The 21,736-nt window shown below is 32.8% G+C and overlaps 1 protein-coding gene across 4 annotated transcripts in view; it reads left to right on the top strand.

Annotated features, from left to right (window-relative positions):
* TBCK (TBC1 domain containing kinase) overlaps nucleotides 1-21,736 on the top strand; it is a 210,630-nt gene that overhangs the window by 71,575 nt on the left and 117,319 nt on the right. For 3 of the 4 annotated variants that reach the window (XM_047718149.1, XM_047718150.1, XM_047718151.1), the window contains 12 exons: nucleotides 552-613; nucleotides 870-931; nucleotides 3,241-3,389; nucleotides 4,937-5,075; nucleotides 6,374-6,473; nucleotides 10,818-10,867; nucleotides 11,049-11,178; nucleotides 12,176-12,274; nucleotides 15,622-15,684; nucleotides 16,179-16,305; nucleotides 17,516-17,566; nucleotides 19,517-19,600. In XM_047718149.1, the coding sequence (XP_047574105.1) occupies nucleotides 552-613; nucleotides 870-931; nucleotides 3,241-3,389; nucleotides 4,937-5,075; nucleotides 6,374-6,473; nucleotides 10,818-10,867; nucleotides 11,049-11,178; nucleotides 12,176-12,274; nucleotides 15,622-15,684; nucleotides 16,179-16,305; nucleotides 17,516-17,566; nucleotides 19,517-19,600 (1,116 nt within the window). The remainder of the gene's footprint in view (nucleotides 1-551; nucleotides 614-869; nucleotides 932-3,240; nucleotides 3,390-4,936; nucleotides 5,076-6,373; nucleotides 6,474-10,817; nucleotides 10,868-11,048; nucleotides 11,179-12,175; nucleotides 12,275-15,621; nucleotides 15,685-16,178; nucleotides 16,306-17,515; nucleotides 17,567-19,516; nucleotides 19,601-21,736) is intronic. The other variant, XM_047718152.1, reaches the window with a different exon arrangement.

Genomic DNA, 21,736 nt, shown 5'->3' with positions numbered 1-21,736 from the left:
GGGGGATTTTGTTGGCTGTTTTGATTACTACAGCTTTGTAGTATTTCTTGAAATCTGGGATCATGATATCTCCAGTTTTGTTCTTTTTCAAGATTGTTTTGGCTATTCAAGGTCTTTTGTGGCTCAATACAGATTTTAGGATTGTTTGTTCTAGTTCATTGAAGTTTGGTATTAATATTTTTATATGTATTGTAAAATGTATACTTTAAATCCCCAGAGATATGTGTACATTCTCCAAATTATGCAAATGCAAAAGAATAATATGTATATGTGCATTACATGTATGTGCATTATAAGAGAATCTTTATCTTGAACCACTGCTTTTTGTCATTATTTAAGTGGCTATCTTCTAGTATCTGTAATTCAATTAATATTTAGTGTTTAAAGTCTTTATTTTTATCAAAACATGTAACAAAACTTAACAAAGTCACAAGCCTTTTAATATTCCAGGTTCCAAAACTACATAACACAATTTTTAAAAAAATTATCTGAGTTCAGTTCTGATAAATAAGAAAAGTAGCATTACTTCATAAAATTTTTCTGTTTTACAGATTGCGTAGATGACACTATAATAGTTCTGGCCGAAGAGCATGGTTGTCTGGACATCATAAAGGTTTGTCATTAATCTGTTATTGAAATGTATGTATTTTGTATACTTGAGATCTAACAGCAAGCTATTTTAAATTTATGTTTATTTCTGTTCAGACTTGTTTTTTTCACAGAGTGATAAGCTAATATAAATTAGTATAAAGTCCAAATAAAAAGACTTATTAGAAAAATCAAAATGTCCTAGAATAGCAAATATTTGAGTAAAATATATTTTTAAATGGATCATTTTAAATAATTCTTTTTTTTTTGTTATTTGCCAGGACCTTCCCGAAAATGTGATAAATCTTTTGAAGAAGTGTCTCACCTTCCACCCTTCCAAGAGGTTTATATTATTAAGATTTAGAGATTATGCTGATATCTTTAGTATAAAAGTATTTGTGGTTTTTCTTATTACTTATAATAGTAATGGATTAAATAAGAATATTTACATATATATAAGAATACATAATTGACACTACTATCATAACTGTTAGTTATGGCACTAATATGTATTAATAAAAGAAGAAAACAGTAATTAAACCACTGTCAGAAAACTGGCACATTCCCAAAGAAGTTACTGGTTCATTTCCTAGTCTCCAATTAGAAAATCGGCTAAATTGTAGATATTCCCAAACATGAATGACAAGAGAAATTACAACAAAAGCTTATTGTTAATTGTATTTAACCTAGAACTTCAATAAATGGTGAGGTAAACTAATAATTATTGGTAATAAAAAGGATTTCTTATCAGTATTATTATTTGTTTTCATTTGGTGATATCACTGTTAGCCTTACAGTTGTCTTACTAAACTCCTTAAGTATATGATATTTGAAAATAATATATTCTAATTAGTCTTTAGAAAAACATCTTTATCAATACATGTTAGGAAGAGTGGAATGGTATTAAAAACATAATTCTTATGTTTTTATGTTTAATGCCACATTAAGAGAGGAGGAAGAAAACCAAAAGGCATTATTAGTTTAGAATTTTAATTAAGATATTCAGTAACACAGGTAAATCATGGTCAAGGGCAAACTAAAAAATGAAGATGCTCATATATAATAATCTTTGATAGATTATAAGATGCAAAAAGCACAAAAGGGAAAAAATTCAACATTTGCATACAGCCATTTCATTTTTATATACAAGTATTCATCTAGACTCTGCTAAGGATAGGTTATTATCATTTTCTGTACTGGTGGTGTATTTAAGACTTTTAACTGTCCCCTTGAATGTGTGCCATTATTCTAGCAAATTTTTTAAGGAGCATTTTCCAGTGTTTATTTTTGTGCTTTAGAAAAATCAAACACATTGCCAGTCGATATTTAAGATTTTATTTACTTCACATTTGTCAGCCACAGATCCATGTGTAAGTAACTTAAAGAAACATTGGTTTTTTTAATGGTTGATTGCTGGTTATTTAATGGGCAATTTGAGTTAGTGATAGTTCCTTCAGTATGCTGTAACATCATCCATGACACAAGTTTCTAAGTACATTTTGCCATAGTTAATTTGGTTGGACCCACTGACAATAATGTTAATTGAAAATTTGGCAGATAACCAGGGAAATAATCATGGTTAACTAAACTAAAAAGAAAAATGCACATGAAATATTGCAAAGTATGATTCTTTTTTTCACATTGAAGCAAGCATATTCTTCTAAATGTAGGTGCAGATATTTCTAAACGTAGATATATTAAACTCCACATCATAAAATATATTCTCGAATCATATTTAAAAAAAAAAAAAAAAAGCCTGATGTGCTATTGTGTTTATTTAATTCAGGAATCAACAAACTCTTTTTGGTAAGGACCAGATAACGAGTATTTTTGTCTTCATGGACCATAGTCTGTCACAGCTATTCAGCACTGATCTTGTAGCTTAAAAGCAGCCAAAGACAATACTTAAATGAGTTAGTGTTGCTATGTTCCAATAAAACTTTACTTTTAGATACTGATACTTGAGTTTTGTATAATTTTCACATAGCACAAAATAATAGTATTTTGATTTTTTTCAACTATTTAAAAATACAAAATCCATTTTTAGCTCATGAACCATATAAAAATAAATAGTAGGTGAATTTAACCCAAGAGCCATAGTTATCTGACTCCTGATATAAACTATATGCTAGCTCTTATCATTTTTTTCTTACATTATGAAGCTCTGTAGAAATTTGTTATTTTTCTTCTAATTTTTTTCCAAAGCCACAAGATTCATTTCACACCATATTCAGAAACAGGCCTACATCATATAATACAAAAGCCATGTATTATGAAAGTTTTACAAAGTATCTTATCAGATTTTTCAAAATAAGAAGATTATTCATATTTCCAGTGATCTTTTTTCATACCACTATTTTCAAAATTAGGTAAGGCACTGGCAAATTTGGCACCACTGTGATATATGGGATTTTTTACTTTTGAAGAGAGTAATGAGACACACAAATCAGGGAATAAACATTGAAAGGTCAGCATTACACAGCAATTTAAGAAAAAAAGAGAGGTGATTTATAAATATAAATATAAATTATAATTAAATCATTTGAAAATTAATTTTCTACATTTTATAACTTTTTAAATAAGTGATGCCAAGAATTTCTAATGACGAAATTTGTATCTCATTCCTACTGTGTGTTTTAAATTTTTCTCAAGGCCAACTGCTGATGAATTAATGCAGGACAAGGTATTTAGTGAAGTGTCACCTTTATATACTCCCTTTACCAAACCTGCCAGTCTGTTTTCATCTTCTTTGAGATGTGCTGATTTGACTCTGCCTGAGGATATCAGTCAGCTATGTAAAGGTAATGATAAATAAGACCGAAAACAGTGTTTTATTTATTTTTTTTAAGATTTTATTTATTTATTTGACAGACAGAGATCACAAGTAGGCAGAGAGGCAGGCAGAGAGAGAGAGAGAGGAGGAAGCAGGCTCCCCGCCAAGCAGAGAGCCTGATGTGGGGATCATGACATGAGGCGAAGGCAGAGGTTTTAACCCACTGAGCCACCCAGGTGCCCCAACAGTGTTTTATTTTTAAAGAAAGTACCCTTATCCTACTTTCAGTTTTGCATTTACCAACAACATATATATTACACTAGTAAGGCTTTATGGATCCCTGTCTGGGAATTCAGAGATAATTTTGGATTTGCTTAAAATATAACCACCTAACTTTTTTTTTCTTTTTTTTCTCTTTTTTCTTTCTTTTTTTTAATAATAATTTTTTATTTTTTATAAACATATAATGTATTATTAGCCCCAGGGGTACAGGTCTGTGAATCGCCAGGTTTACACACTTCACAGCACTCACCATAGCACATACCTTCCCCAATGTCCATAACCCAGCCACGCTCTCCCTACCCCCCTCCCCCTGGCAACCCTCTGTTTGTTTTGTGAGTATAAGAGTCTCTTATACCACCTAACTTTTTAATCCTTTAAATTTAACTTGCTTTGGAGCAAGAACTTTTAAGAATTGAGGAAGTGGCACCAAAAAAAAATTTGTTATGCAAACCAAAGTCCTATTTTCATCTCAAATCTTAATGCCAAAATTGCTTTCTAATTCCCAGTGGAATTTCCACTACAACATACATATATCATATTCTACATAATTTATTATAAATGATCTCTAAAAATTATATTATAGGTAGAAGTCCATACCATTATATTCCACATTGTAAGAGAATATCAGCTTTTTTCTTTTCATTCATCTATAAAGATTACCATTCTCAGAATGTGTGTTTTAGTGGCACCAATAATATTCTTACATTGAAGAGTTATCAAGATGTAAGTCGTGGCAGGAAATATTTACTAAGCATTCATTCAGTCAGATATTTTTTTGAGTTCCTGCTATGTTCCATGCACTATAACTTCAAGTAACATTCATGCCAAATGGAGAGGTAGATAAACATTTATATTACTATTATACATAAATTCAATATGAACATAGTGCAGTAGAATCATAGTGTGCCTGAGACAGTAAGAAAGACTCTTCAGAAGAGGCAGCAATTGCCTCAAGACATGAAGGATGGGATAGTTTGTATTAGTTAACTGTCCAAGTGCTTTTTTTCTGCCCTTATCCCTTCCCCGCAGAGCCTGATATATAGAATATATTTCCCATATAACTCTAATATAGAGGGTAAAAATTCTATTTTTTCTCAAAGAAACTGAATGTACATCCAATATGTATATCTGCATTTCATCCTTTGTGCAGTTTATAGTATGAATGTTCTTATTAAAGGGATTCTTGCTGTGTTCTTCAATTAATTTTGAGAATATCAGCTATTATTGCCTATTGCCTTTTGATAAAAACAAAAAGTATGATAGCTATGATTCTTTTCCATTTTCTATTAATAGATATAAACAGTGATTACCTGGCAGAAAGATCTATTGAAGAAGTATATTACCTTTGGTGTTTAGCGGGAGGTGACTTGGAGAAAGAGCTTGTCAACAAGGAGATCATTCGGTCTAAACCACCGATCTGCACACTCCCCAAGTAAGGAAAGAAGTTTCTCTTAGAAGTGAAAAACACTTAGTAATAACATTTTTATTTAATTTGGGATTTCTTTGCTAGACATTCCAATTAAGTGATTATGAAAGCAACTGGAAGTCAATACCTTGTTTTTTTGGCTGAAGCTTTTATTTGAAGAATTCGCATTAACATTTTATTATTTTTAATAAATTTTTAAATATTTTAATACATAATTTGCTTTCTGATCTATTTGAAGTAGATCCATTATTATGGAATAGCTTTAATAATTGATGTTCAAAAATGAAAAATGTACAAGTCAGAAAGAATAGTAATATTCAAGAGAGTTAATAAAGTAGACTAGTGTGCCTATTATAAGTAACTATTTTTTATTTCCAGTTACATAGAGTAAATGTACTCTATGGCCTCATTGTCCTAGAGATCATCATGGTACTAAATCACTATTATGAAAACTGTAGAACCGCATAAGATCTTGGACATCATCATATAAATTAGACTGAAAGTTAATTAACAGTACAACTCTAAGGACCAAAATTGTTACTGTTCCATTGCTGTTTGTATTTATTCATAAAGATGTGAACCTAAATCTCTTATTAAGTTTCCAACAATGCTTTAAATTTTTAATTTTAGATTTTACTACTAGATTTGATCATTGTAGATAACAATAAAAATTACCTGCTGATCATTTTTTTCTTCACATGTTAAATTTCTAGGTTAATTATTTGAGTAGACTACTGGGTCTCTATTTTTTCCCCCTTAAACTGATTTTTCAGTCAATTATATTTCTCACACATTGAATTAAACAGAACACTGGGAAATAAGATGATGGAAATTTCAAGATATATGTAAATTCTCAAAATTATTTCTCTGAAATCCTAAAGAAATTTTATGCATTTATTATTCACTATTCTTTCTCCTGAGAAGTTACTATCATGATTTTTCTTTCTTCTTTTATCATTTCTCACTCATATAAACTTCCTCAGGAGCACATACGCATATTGTCAATAGAGTAATTTTAACATTGAATCTGCATGAGCAAAGAGAATAAATCACACTCTTGTATTCCTAAAATGCTTTCTATTTGTATACTGTATTCATATGAACTCAATTTATATTTAAAAATGAGAATTGTTTGGTGAAATATAAACATATTAAATACATATTTTTAATTAATCCATTTAGTCTAAAATTTCTTTCTTTGATGAGGGAATGATGATTTAGAATAAATTTTATTTTCTAGCAGAAGCAATAAATCATTTTTTGTGTTCTCATTAAAATAATTATTTTTTTTAATCTCTTTTCAGTTTTCTCTTTGAAGATGGTGAAAGCTTTGGACAAGGTCGAGACAGAAGCTCACTATTAGATGACACCACCGTGACATTGTCCTTATGCCAGCTAAGAAATGTAAGAATGATGTTTTGACAAATCTACCTCAGATTTTTTCTTTTTTTAAATAAAACCTTAAAGATATACATGAAGCCTTGAATTCCTCCCTGATCTCATAAAATATGTCAGAGTTTCTTTAAGGTATGTGCCCAGGAGTGACGTTATTGGGAAATAGGATCTGTACATCTTCAGCTTTAGTACAAACTATTCAATCATTCACAAAAGGATTTGTATCTTTTTTCCATTATTGGATAAGGTTTCTCATTTTCTATATACTTGGTAACACATGATATTATCAAATTTTTACAAAATTATTGCTCTAGAGGCACGTGAGTGGCTCAGTTGGTTAAGCGTCTGCCTTAGGCTCAGGTCGTGATCCTGGGGTCCTGGGATCAAGCCCTGCATGGAACTCCCTGCTCAGTGGGGAGTCTGCTTCTCCCTCTCCCATTGCCCCTCCCTACCCCAACCCCTGCTCCTGTTCTCTCTTTCTCTCTTAAATCAATAAACCTTAAAAAAAATACATTGCTCTAAAAGGTATAGAATAATATTTTGCTATAATACTAATTTTAATTCCCTGATGATAATGCAGTTATGAATCTCTTCATATTTCTTAGTAGTGTGTTTACCTCTTCTATATATTACTAGTTCATATCTTTTGTCAATTTTTCTACTGGGTGATTTCTTATTGATTTGAGGACTTCAAAATATATATTCCAAATATGGAGTCTTTGTTGGCTTTGTGTAGTGCATATATCTTCTAATGTGTGGCTTTTCCTTTAACTTTTGATGGTTTCTTTTAAGGAATATGATATTACTAGGTGTAGTTTTTTTCTTTTGGTATTTATCCTGCTTGATATTTGTAAAGTTTCCTGGATCTTTGTTATTTCATGTCTTTAATTTTGAAAATTTCCAGAAATTTCCTCCTTTCTCCTTCTTCTGATTTCCATAACATGTAGGTTTCTATAACACATAGGTTGCATCTTTTGATTCTTTATTAGAATTTCTATCTCCATGCCTATATTACCCACCTGTTCTTGCATGCTCTCTGCTTTTTTCCTTAGAGCCGTTAGCATATTAATCAGAATTATTTTAAATTACTGGCCTGATAATTTCCAACTCTCTGACAAACCTGAGGCTGGTTCTGTGGCTTGCTTTGTTTCTTCAGAGTGTCTTTTTCACATATTAGCATGCCTTGCCATTTTTTGTTGAAACCCTAACATGATTTACCAATAAAAAGAACTATGGTAAATAGGCCTTTAGCTCACAATGTCGTGTTTATCTAGCTGTTTACTATGTGTGCTTTTTTTGTCGGAGACTAAAATTTCCTCAACTATCCTTGCTCTTATTCCCCCTGGTGATTTTGGGTTTCCCTAGAGACTTTTTTTTTTCCCCCTAGAGACTTTTCAAAATAGAGTCTGAGACCTGCATGCAGCTCTTTCAGCTGGAATCCCCTTTTATACTGGAGTTCTATTGACATGGGAGGTAAGGTAGGGAAGGGAAGGAGTTCTGTAGTCCTATGGTTTCGTCTCAGCCCTTTAGTGAACCTGTGTCTCTGGGCTGTGACCTTCATACAAAGCTTCTCAGCTTCCCTCCTTACCTTATTAGGAGAGACAGGACAGCTAAAAGGAATCTGAATTGGGTATTCTTCTTCCCTACATCAATCACTCAGGCTGGCTAAAGTTGGATGTCCTCCCCTCCGCCCCCAACACACCCAGTTCTTTCTTGAGTATAGCAGGGTCTCCTCCAGTCTGGCTGCCTGTTAATCAGATGCCCAAGTCTTTGTCCCATTGTGCTTAAAACCCTAGGCCATGATTATCAATACATTTTATTTCTAGCTTATATCCTTTATCTCTAAGTCCAGTTTTGGGTCTCACATCATTGATTTTCCTTATATTTTTAGGCTTTTCCTGTTAGTGTTTTACATACTATGTAGTAGGAGGGAATTAGAATCTCTTACCTGCCGTAATGCAAGGAATAGAAAATCTAAATCTATAATTATTACTACACGATACACTAAGCTTGTCATTTCTTTGAAAAGAAAGAATGTGTATGGTAGATGAAGTAAGTAGCAGTACAAAACAACAAACAATAAACCTGGCGATTCGCAGACCTGTACCCCTGGGGATAAAAATATATGTTTATAAAGCTGTAAAAAAAAAAAAAAAAAAAAAGAAAGGATGAATACCCAAGTTTTGTAGCAACATGGACGGGACTGGAAGAGATTATGCTGAGTGAAATAAGTCAAGCAGAGAGAGTCAATTATCATATGGTTTCACTTATTTGTGGAGCATAACAAATAGCATGGAGGACAAGGGGAGATGGAGAGGAGAAGGGAGTTGAGGGAAATTGGAAGGGGAGGTGAACCATGAGAGACTATGGACTCTGAAAAACGATCTGAGAATTTTGAAGGGGTGGGGGGTGGGAGGTTGGGGGCACCAGGTGGTGGGTATTGTAGAGGGCACGGACTGCATGGAGCACTGGGTGTGGTGCAAAAATAATGAATACTGTTATGCTGAAAAAAAAAAAAACAATAAATTACATCCAAATACATGGTTTTGACCAATTTGGTTTTACTCTTAATTTGCTTCTTTATTTTTTTTTTAATTTGCTTCTTTAAATATAATCAAACTATATGAACATCAGTTAAATAAATACAAGTCTTCAATTTTACTTTCTCAATGACCTTAAATTTCCATTTTTGAAATTTAAAATACTTTTATCTATGATTATTAAAAAAATGTTTATGTTGCTGATTTTAAAAATAATATGGAAACCAAATAATTTTTGTTTCTACTTTTCTGTATTTTTGCCCTTTTTGTACTTTTAATATGCTACATTTTTAATATAAAAAAAGCAGAAAAGTTACTTGTAATATTTTGACTTTCAGGACAGTAAAACCCAAATTTTAAAACAATGTGCATATTAATAATGGGGTAAAATTTGAGAAAATCTTATTTTTCTACTTAGAATTTTAATCCACAAAAGAAACGCCTAAAAGTTTAGAGGAAAAATGGCATAAATCTACAGCACATCAAATTTTAGAAAAAAGCCAGGCATAAAATCAGGGTTTGCCAGATTCTCAGTTGTGGGTAAAAGATTTTTCTTTGGCTTTTAAAAATTCTGAGGCTATTCAGCTCAGGTCATGATCCTGGAGTCCCAGGATCACGTCCCACATCGGACCCTCTGCTCGGCAGGGAGCTGGCTTCTCCCTTTGCCCCTTGCCCCTCTCATGCTCTCTCTCTCAAATAAATAAAGTCTTTAAAAAAAAAAAAAATTCTGAGGCTAACTCACATGGGTGAGTACACAATAACTCTAATCAACAAAAGATCAATGATGGCTACACACAGAGCTTGAACTTCTGTGTCAGTCCCCATAGGAGCAGATACTCTGCCCTCAAGTTGGAAGTTGAACTGAAGAGCAGAGCAGCAGGCAAGATGGCATTAACTTTAATCACCCTACTTAGGATGTGTCTTAGATTTTACTTTACTATTGCCTGCCGCCTTATGCTTTTGAATAATATCTATAATTCTGGCAATGGCATTATTTGGAGTAACATTATTATAATAAGTTTGTGAAAAAATAATTAAGAAAATTGAGTTTTGTCAGCTGATTTACCAGCTATTTGAGTCATGCATGTTCAAAGTATGATGTGAGAAATTCTTCTGAATCCTTTTTTTAGCACCTTGCTTTTGTTTTAGTTTGTATTAATGTCAAGGCAGAAGTAAATTGGACTCAAGTTCTAAATTAAGGGATGTGTATTAAAAAGTACTTTTTTATATAATCTTCACATAATTTAAAAAATGTTTTATCCTTTTATTCAAATTTATACTAATTTTAGCAATTCTGCATCCTGTTTGGAAAACTATAATAATAGGTGTGCAACATTTATGAGAAATCCCTGAAGGTAAAAAAATTAAAAAACAAAGAATATTCTTTTTTTTTTTTTTTAATCTTTTTTTTTTTTTTAAGATTTTTTATTTATTTATTTGACAGAGAGAGATCACAAGTAGATGGAGAGGCAGGCAGAGAGAGAGAGAGAGGGAAGCAGGATCTCCGCTGAGCAGAGAACCCGATGTGGGACTCGATCCCAGGACCCTGAGATCATGACCTGAGCCGAAGGCAGCGGCTTAACCCACTGAGCCACCCAGGCGCCCAAAAAACAAAGAATATTCTTTACAGCTAAACTTAATCACTGCAGGCATGGTGTATTTGCATGTTTACAATAAATGAATTTTAAATTCTGTTGTAGTTTTCCTGGTATCTTTATAAATATATAATTTTACCTTATTCTTCCTTTTAAATAAAGATCAGTGTTTCTGTCTCAGATCTTAAGTATCATAAATATTTTCTCTTTAAATTCAGAGATTAAAAGATGTTGGTGGAGAAGCATTTTACCCACTACTTGAAGATGAGTGAGTATATATATATATTCTTTTTACCATTATTTTTCTTTTCTCTTTCTATTAGATTGATAAGAAGCTTGCATATTTTTTTGGAAAATTGTTTCCTAAGGAGGATACAAAAATGTGATGTTCGGGGTTTTTTTATTTTATATGTTTTGTCAATTTTTCTGCTCTTGTTTCTCTATTATAGCCAGTCTAATTTACCTCATTCAAACAGCAATAATGAGTTGTCTGCAGCTGCCACTCTCCCTTTAATCATCCGAGAGAGGGACACAGAGTACCAACTAAACAGAATCATTCTCTTTGACAGGCTGCTAAAGGTAGGATTCTAAAGCATAAGGTGTAAAGAGTCCCTATGCAATCTTTATTTTTTTTTTCATTGGTAATTCTTAGGGAATCTTGATGTCATGAGAACACTAATTCTTACGACCCGTTTTATCTGATTAATAGTAAAAATGATACATGTGAATTGTAAATAAAATTAAAAAGTAAAAACAAGATGAAGGAATCTATGCAAAACCACATTAGACAAAAGATACTTAATATCTTTTTTTAATATTTAAAAAACATTAAAAAATCAATAGGGAAAATGACTATCATTGAAACAGAGAAATGGGTAAAAAAAAATAATAGAAATAAAACCAGTCAGTAAATCTATTTAAATATGTATCCTTATTAGGACTGAAAAAAGTAAACTTTTTTCCATATTGAATTAGCAAAGTGAGGAAATGTATATTGAGATTGGAACTCTCATTATTCTGGAATAAGTGTAAATTGGTTAAAACATTCTATAAAGCTATCTTAAATTTTGTATTAAGAGCCTTTAACAGGATCTATACCCTGTGTCCTATTAATTCTGTTCTAGAAATTCCTCCTGAAGTACAAATTTATAAAAAGACAAATTTACATGCAAGCTTATGGAAGTAACCATAATAAAAACTTACATTTACTGAATACTTTCTATATTACTAGGTATTTTATAAAGTGCCTTATATGTTACTTAACATATGAGGTTCAAAATATTAGTCTCCATAGGATCCATTCATAATTCTTCCAGAGCACAAAATAGAGAGGGATGATTAAAAACAGTAAATTCAGCTCCTCTCTTTGATTGTACTATATAACATTTACAGAGGTAGGGAACTATTCCACTGCTAACTTAATACGTATTAATAACATCAGGTGAAATAATTTCAGATACTTGGAACTTTATTGCAGGTCACCTTCAACTTTATCACTGGTATATTCAGAATTGTTTAGATTAAAAGAAGGCACTTAGAAACTTGAGCTATTTTTCATATCTTTTTTTACCTATAGGCTTATCCGTATAAAAAAAATCAAATCTGGAAAGAAGCAAGAGTTGACATTCCTCCTCTTATGAGAGGTATAACCTGGGCTGCTCTTTTGGGAGTTGAGGTAAGAAAGAAGAGGTTAGAAGCTGATCAATCGTGTTAAGAAAGGAGGAAAGTACTTTCTGAATATATATTTTCCAAGTTATTAGAAAATTATGTAGTAAAATTTGAGTATTAAGATTATTTTGCAATTTTTAGTGAAAGGAATAGAGGAAAAGAATAGAATGGATAGAATAGAAAAATACGAAGTCTTGTTAAATTTATGCTATTTAATATTTCATTTAATGGGACTCAAATTATATTGATTATTCATTTTAAAAATTGAATATTTTAATATACATATCAGTTATAAATATACAGCCCTGCTTATAAAGTATGTTCATTTAGAAATAGGACTGCTGGGCACCTGGAGGCTCAGTTGGTTAAGCATCTATCTTCGGCTCAGGTCGTGATCTCAGGGTCCTGGGATTGAGTCCCATATCAGGCTCCTTGCTCAGTGGGGAGCCTGCTTCTCCCTCTGTCTGTGTCTCTCTCTCCCTCTTTTTCTCTCCTGAATAAATAAATAAAATCTTAAAAAGAAAAAAGGAGATTAAGAGTCACTTATGGTTTGTCTCCCTCCCAATCCCATCTTGTTTCATTTACTCTTCTCCTACCCCCTCGACCCCCCATGTTGCATCTCCTCTCCCTCATATCAGGGAGATCATATGATAGTTGTCTTTCTCCGACTGACTTATTTCGCTAAGCATGATACCCTCTAGTTCCATCCACGTCGTCGCAAATGGCAAGATTTCATTTCTTTTGATGGCTGCATAGTATTCCATTGTGTATACCACATCTTCTTTATCCATTCGTCTGTAGATGGACATCTAGGTTCTTTCCATAGTTTGGCTATTGTAGACATTGCTGCTATAAACATTCGGGTGCACGTGCCCCTTCGGATCACTATGTTTGTATCTTTAGGGTAAATACCCAGCAGTGCAATTGCAGGGTCATAGGGTAGTTCTATTTTCAACATTTTGAGGAACCTCCATGCTGTTTTCCAGAGTGGTTGCACCAGCTTGCATTCCCACCAACAGTGTAGGAGGGTTCCCCTTTCTCCGCATCCTCGCCAGCATCTGTCATTTCCTGACTTGTTAATTTTAGCCATTCTGACTGGTGTGAGGTGATATCTCATGGTGGTTTTGATTTGTATTTCCCTGATGCCGAGTGATATGGAGCACTTTTTCATGTGTCTGTTGGCCATCTGGATGTCTTCTTTGCAGGAATGTCTGTTCATGTCCTCTGCCCATTTCTTGATTGGATTATTTGTTCTTTGGGTGTAGAGTTTGCTAAGTTCTTTATAGATTTTGGACACTAGCCCTTTATCTGATATGTCATTTGCAAATATCTTCTCCCATTCTGTCAGTTGTCTTTTGGTTTTGTTCACTGTTTCCTTTGCTGTGCAAAAGCTTTTGATCTTGATAAAATCCCAAAAGTTCATTTTTGCCCTTGCTTCCCTTGCCTTTGGTGATGTTCCTAGGAAGATGTTGCTGCGGCTGAGGTCGAAGAGGTTGCTGCCTGTGTTCTCCTCGAGGATTTTGATGGATTCCTTGGGGGGAGGGGGTTGGGAGAGGGGGTGGGGTTATGGATATCGGGGAGGGTATGTGCTATGGTGAGTGTTGTGAAGTGTGTAAACCTGGCGATTCGCAGACCTGTACCCCTGGGGATAAAAATATATGTTTATAAAGCTGTAAAAAAAAAAAAAAAAAAGAAAGAAAGGATGAATCCCCAAGTTTTGTAGCAACATGGACGGGACTGGAAGAGATTATGCTGAGTGAAATAAGTCAAGCAGAGAGAGTCAATTATCATATGGTTTCACTTATTTGTGGAGCATAACAAATAGCATGGAGGACAAGGGGAGATGGAGAGGAGAAGGGAGTTGAGGGAAATTGGAAGGGGAGGTGAACCATGAGAGACTATGGACTCTGAAAAACGATCTGAGAATTTTGAAGGGGTGGGGGGTGGGAGGTTGGGGGCACCAGGTGGTGGGTATTGTAGAGGGCACGGATTGCATGGAGCACTGGGTGTGGTGCAAAAATAATGAATACTGTTATGCTGAAAAAAAATTAAAAAATTAAAAAAAAAAAGAAAAAAGGAAATAGGACTGCTTATTATAAGGAGAAATATTCCACTCTAATTTGAACCTTGTCAATAATCATGAATATAATTTAGTTCCTTTTGGCACATCTGTCTTCCCAGCACCATGCTGCCAGGACAAATGCTACTTTGTCATCTGTGGTACCTTATGGGTGGCAGTGAGAAGAGGCAAGGTGTCACATTATTAGAGTGACTTTAAGTACTAACAGAGACTTTAGTGACAGCAGTCATGGTAATGGGCCAAATCTTTGCCAATATGTTTGCATTTCCTGTCAATTTCTTTGTCATCCTGCCTTCCTTTATTCTCTTATAGATATCTTATGGGTATCCATCACATAATTTTTTGTGTGCGAATTCTCCCAAGTATTTTTAATCCTTTTAACTCTATTGAAAAAATTCCTTCCTTTATTCCTGTTTTCTTTGGTGAAAGTCTACAAATATCTTTGAGTTTGTCTGGTTGCCTAATAAGAATGCCTATTTTGCTTACCATATGGTAATAATTAGAATCGTAGAACCATAAAATGTTAAAATTCAAGAGTACTTTCAAGGTCAGCTTGTCCAAATGTCTCATAAAGTAGATGTGCCCGAGATGCTGATAGTAGCATGTAATATCAGAGATTGAACTCCAAATTCCTAGCTCTTTCTCTACCATAACAGTAAACCAGAGAATTAAGAATTGTTCTGTGCTTGATCCTATAGAACATGACCAAAATTTGAAGTAGTTTATGTAATTATTCTTTCTGTAACAGTATAAATGGAAAATGTAAGTGGTCTCTTTATTTCATTCTTTAATTTATCCCAAACCTCTTCCTTCTGGTGCTGAACTCCTTTAAACAATTTTATTTTATTTTTGCTTTCATTTCCAACTTTAACAGGAAAATTTCTCAAGGGATGACTCCCCCCATTTTTTTAAATTTCTTCATGAAACTTACTATGTGTGAGAGGGCAATGAATAGAGCACAACAAGGCTATGTTGTGTTGTGGGGACTAGGAGATTAGCTAAGCATATTCATTAAGTGACTCTTTCAATGTACTTGTCTTCCTGTGCGTATAATTCAAATGACTGCCTTAGCAAAATGGTAAATTGTCACAGACTTTCATCACAGGTTGTAAAAGATGTGAAGAATTTTCTAAGAAGATGCTTTGGGTTTGAATGTGCCTATCTATAATTGGGTGTATTTTCAAAGATAGATGTTTTTAAGAACTGTATTTTGTCTAAGTCAATAATTTGTTAAGGATATGATAAATTAATATATCTTCTCTTATTTTTTGCAGGGGGCTATTCATGCTAAGTATGATGCAATTGATAAAGATACTCCAATTCCTACAGATAGACAAGTACGATTTAGATTTTCTTAACCCAAGATAATTCTGCCAAATCTTTAAATTTTAGAAAGGCAAGAGGAATTTTCTTAATTATGAAACTCAGCAGCCTTCATATGTATATATATGCATGCTCTTATTTTACTCACAAGTTAATGAGTTAGAATTGTTCCAAAGGAGTATATAGACCAAGTAACTTTTCCTAATAATTGTACTTTTTTATCTGAAGAATTTGCCCTTTTTTTAGTCCAGGATGTAAAGGAAGGTTTTTTGAAAACTTTATTAATAAATGCCTTTTCAATAAAATGGTCTGCCTTTTTTCATTAAATATACATACAACTTTCTTGGTGTTTCCAGAGGAATAATATAAAATTTAAAAACTTCAGACACCAGGATTATGTAGATGGTCTATTCTGATATTCAGGATACACTCTTTCCTTTTCCTTATCTTGAGGTTTATTGGAGATCACTCTATTCCAGTTCCACCTTATTGTTTTGCTGTTTTACAGATCGAAGTGGATATTCCTCGGTGTCATCAGTATGATGAACTGTTATCATCACCAGAAGGTCATGCAAAATTTAGGCGTGTATTAAAAGCCTGGGTTGTGTCTCATCCTGATCTTGTGTATTGGCAAGGTAACATTTTCCCCCCATTATTAAGATTCTTTCTGAAGTACCAGAAGCATGTTGCATGACTGAAAATTTAAAAATTTAAAACAAATTATCAAAATATCCTTAGCTTTGTGGAAAGCTATTACTGGTTTTCCATTTTTTGAGAGAACTTTTTTTAAAACTTTGTCTAACTGCATAGTAGATATCATTTAAATGCATGATATTTAATGAAACAATTTGCTATAATACTGATTAGTCAAGTAGGAAGAATACTTTGTGCTATTGTAATCTTTGGGGACACTATTTTTAATGCTATGCAAGTAATAAAGTAATATTATACCATAAATAATTTGGGGTTAATTGATATTCTTGTCTTTTAATGATTTACAACCTGGTTATCATGGTTATTAGGAATTAGAGAATAGGATACCACCCTACACTGCTTATTTTATTTATTATCTCTCTCTTATTAAATAACTTTAATGTTTCATGTCCTTCATTTTTAATCTTTCTCATTATTTTTGTAGTCATTGATAAATTCATGAATGAGATGCCCATTCTTCCCAGTTCTATTTTTTAATTTGCTGTAATGAACAGTAGTTTTATTGTTTTTTTTTAAATTTTAAATCTCAATTTCTGGCAAAACTTAAAACAAAGCTATTATTTTTCCTAGCCTTGTCCCTTTTAGAGTTCTGTATCTTCCTAACAATTATAGATAGATTTATGTACCTACCTCCCTTCAACATGATAACATATGAGCAGCATTATTATCAATAAAAGACATACGTAACATATTTGTATTTTACTGTACGATTTTAGAAAGATTGCTTTTCTTCATCCCAGAGAAACTTATAAGACAAATTTCCATCTCCAGGATAAGGAAACATGCTTGGAGGTGTTAAAATGATTGCCAGGATCACCTAGGGTCAGAGATGAGACTATATAGTCCAAGCCTTCTATCAATTTTACATTTTTCAACTACTGTATTTCTCACTTTAACTCAAGATAATAGATAATAATAACAGTATCTGATCTGTATTGGGCATATACTATATGCCAATCATTGTCAATTACTCCTCACACTACACCATGATTTGTAATATATTTCTGGATGAGTAATACTTAAAATGCTTAATCTATATAGAAGTAATTCAGGGAACTTAATAAGGTATGTATATACACTTATACTGATCTTTATTTACTGAATTCTTTACCCCAAACTCCTTTCCACCAGGTCTTGATTCACTTTGTGCTCCATTCCTATATTTAAATTTCAATAATGAAGGTAAGCCTGTTTATCATGTAAATAATCCCTGTACATATTTTCCTAAAATGTTTTATTCAAACAGGAAAGTTTTTTTTTTTTAAGATTTTATTTATTTATTTGACAGAGAGAGAGAGAGAGATCACAAATAGGCAGAGAGGCAGGCAGAGAGAGGGGGAAGCAGGCTCTCTGCTCAGCAGGGAGCCTGATGCAGAACTCAATCCTAGGACTCTGAGATCATGATCTGAGCTGAAGGCAGAGGCTTTAACCCACTAAGCCACCAAGGCACCCAAGGTTTTTGTTTTTGTTGTGAGGTACTTGATCTCTTCCTAGTAGATATTATAAATTTCTTTTTTTTTAAGATTTTATTTATTTATTTATTTTTTTAAGATTTTTTTTTTTTTTTTATTTGACAGACAGATCATGAGTAGGCAGAGAGGCAGGCAGAGAGAGAGAGGAGGAGGAGGCAGGCTCCCTGCTGTGAGCAGAGAGCCCGATGCGGGGCTCGATCCCAGGACCCTGAGATCATGACCTGAGCTGAAGGCAGAGGCTTTAACCACTGAGCCACCCAGGTGCCCCAAGATTTTATTTATTTGGCAGAGAGAGAGATAACAAGAGCAGGAACACAAACAGGGGGAGTGGGAGTGGGAGAATTAGGCTTCCCATGGAGGAGGGAGCTCAATATGGGGCTCAATTCAGGGACCCTGGGATCATGACCTGAGCCGAAGGCAGATTCTTAATGACTGAGCTGCCCAGGCACCCCTACATACTGTAAACTTCTGTGAAATAATCTGTTAAACTCATTTTAGAGGATGTGAAAGATTAATTTATTACTAGAGTTTCAGTTGTAACAAGACAGTGACTAGAAATTTAAGGGGAATCTGATTATGAATTCATCTTCTTTTGTGCCATTTAATGAACTTTGGAAAAAATTTTGACTTCTTTAGAAACTAGTTTTAGTCCATGTATACTTTCTAAACACTTTGTAAAGAAATAAATAGTGGTCTTTTTCCCCAAAATTGATCATTTCAATCGTTTCTTAATGAAGACTTTTCTTATTCTCCCTCTTGAACTCATACAGCACCTTATATTTCTGGAAGTTTATCTTGTGTATGTTTTATATTTTAGTTATTTATATACTAACATAGTAACCCTTTCTTAGGTTAAAAGCTTTTTTTAATGACAGCTTTTTAATTTTCTGTCCTCCTCTTATAATGCCTCTTTTATAGTAGGTTTTTCAAAAAATATTTGTTAAATTTAATTGACTCTAATCACTAATGATATCACATCTAGGCTGCTACCCTATATAGCATAAATCTCTAGAAGTCTGAATCTTGGATTTCCATCTTTTATAAATTCTATTTCAGGTCAGAATTTACAGAGATTTCAGGAATTGAGTCTAGAGATAGCATAATCCCAGAGAGCTAAAATTTCGCTATTTGAGTGATTTTTAAAATGCACTGTTCTCTGACATCAATACTCATTAATCTAGACCAGAGATTTTGCTATGTTTAGTTAAACATAGTCTATTATTACACTTTCTGATCCAAGAATATTAAGAGATCTTTGTTTGAAAGAACAGTTTATGACTAGAGCTCCTAAATCCAAAGTTCTCAGACTCTTTTGTTTGTATCAAAAAAATTAAGGATCTTGAGGTCTGTATGACTCATTAATAATGACCAAGTTTAGATTTTTTTTTAAGTATGAAGTTGTGATAATAAAGTTTTTAATGTTGTGGGATAAAGATTGCCATACTCATTCAAAACTGAAAAATTACTAGGATGGTTATCTTTTGTCATCCAAAATATTTTCTGTTTTAAAAGAGGGTTCTCTCCCACTTAATTTTGTGTTTCCATCAATTGTTAACATTATTCTGTTTAATAGTAGATTCAAGGATCGTGTGCAGAGTGACTACTGACCATTTACCCCATTAACTAATTTGCTATATATCTTTGCCTTATTCTTTCTTAGCCTTGGCTTATGCATGTATGTCTGCTTTTATCCCCAAATACCTGTATAACTTCTTCTTGAAAGACAACTCACATGTAATACAAGGTAAGCAAATGTCTTTACTTGTCTTTTTACAGAATAAGTTCTTATGTCAAAAATAACCAATGCTAAATTAAATTTATAATTGTGACCCAATAAAATATGGTAATAGTCCATCACTAAAACCCATGAAGAGACCATTAGGTTTAGTCTTTCTTCCAAGTCCATAAAGAATTACGGTATTTTTCTAATGACTACTATAACCAAAGACAAACATGTTTTATAGGAAGGAAGTTGCTCTTTGCTTTTATGTTAATTTAGTAAAGCCATCCAACTTCAAGAGCCATGTAATGTCAACTTCTGGGAATTTATGAAGTTATGTATTATAAGAGTATATCTTGTATCTTATTGAGATATGTTCAATACTTATTCATAGTTTCCTTATTACCTTTATCAGTAATGTTTATTATATAATTGGCAGTATACTCTTTAAGATTCCAGCAAAATCCAAAATGAGTGGATTTAGTAACACCTTGAATGATACCAAGAGATTTCAGAGACTATACGATGCAAATAATTTACCAAATAGTGACCAAAACAAACTGAAAAGATTAAAGATAGAAAATATTCATGTAAGTATTTGTGCATCACAAAATGTGATTCCTTAATCTTTAGTTAAGTAAAGTCAGAAATAATGCTATTATTTTTAAAGCTAACATGAACCCATAATATTAATTGAACTTTCCTATATAAAGCCTGGAAAACATCTTTTCCCAAATTTATCAGGCTTCTATTAAAGCATAGTGCCTAGCCAGATTACTGTACTTTAAGAAAGATGAAGATATTTGGAGAATCCTCAAATAAAAGCGATCAAAACAGAATTTATATAATAAAAAAAGTATGGTGACTAATATGATGTAATAATAAAACAAAAAACAGAGTTTATAAAATGAATTGGCTAGCTCTCAGAGGCCCATATTACATAGCTTCTATTATATTCGGGTTTTTTTTTTTTGGTTCTTTATAGTTTCCTATTTCAAAATACAGAAAGGATTTACCTCTAAAAATTTAGTTTCATTTTTCTAGTAATTGTTTTAAAATACAGATGAATGTATATATTTTATATTGATAATGAACTTCCAACTTGAAAAAGGTAAGTTCTTATACTTTTTAGCTGCAAACTTTTTAAATACACTTTTAAAAGGCTTATTATACAAATAAGCAAGACAAGATCTTGTTTCATGTAAGTACAAGAGAAACCATAATATCCACAACGTGAATTTGGACTTAGTCAGAAAGGCAAAAACCACTCTTAATTTGTTAGATTAATCAGTAATACATTTTAACATTTAATATTATAATTAAAAGACTATACAATTACTTAAAGTTTATTTTTGTTAATGTTAATATTTTCTCATGTATAATTTCTATGAATTTGTGTTTGAAATCTTGAATTGGTAACTAATCTTAAAACTTTTCAAAGCTGCAATAAATGTTCTTTAATATTACGATGAACCTGTATATTTTCCCAAGAGACAATAAACAAGGTGTCTATTTGTTCAGTTTTTGTATTGACCATATGTTATATAAGAAAAAAGCAGTTTCAAAAAAGAAAAAGAAAAAAAGCAATTTCAAGTAAGTAATTCAGGGGGCGCCTGGGTGGCTCAGTGGGTTAAAGCCTCTGCCTTCGGCTCAGTTCATGATCCCAGGGTCCTGCGATCGAGCCCCGCATTGGGCTCTCTGCACAAGCGGGGAGCCTGCTTCCCTTCCTCTCTCTCTGCCTGCCTCTCTGCCTACTTGTGATCTCTCTGTCAAATAAATAAATAAAATCTTAAAAAAAAATAATAAGTAATTGCTCTGCACTGACTCTATGCCAGGCACTACTTAATAGAAGTTCCTAAGGTAATTAACACTCAGTCCTTTTCCAAGGGATTTCATAGTGTAATATAGGAAGTAAATATGAAAATAACTACTTAAGTCAATGAAATAAATATACATACTGCTATATTAGCACAGAGGATGAATTGGGGAAGTTATTTTGTGGTTTTTTTTTTTTCAAATTTTCTTTTCTTTTTGGTAGCAAAGGAAAGAGAGAGCATGTCTAGAAAGGTTTCATGAAAGGTGATATTTATTGATGAATTTGAAATTAGAGTAGGAATTTGCTTGGCAAAAGGGAGAAAGAAATCCTTAAGACACAACAAG

The sequence above is a fragment of the Lutra lutra genome, chromosome 2, assembly GCF_902655055.1.
Source record: "Lutra lutra chromosome 2, mLutLut1.2, whole genome shotgun sequence".
NCBI classification, from domain to species: Eukaryota; Metazoa; Chordata; class Mammalia; order Carnivora; family Mustelidae; genus Lutra; species Lutra lutra.
The sequence above is the reverse complement of the archived record's forward strand: the minus strand, read 5'-3'. Positions and strand labels throughout refer to the sequence as shown.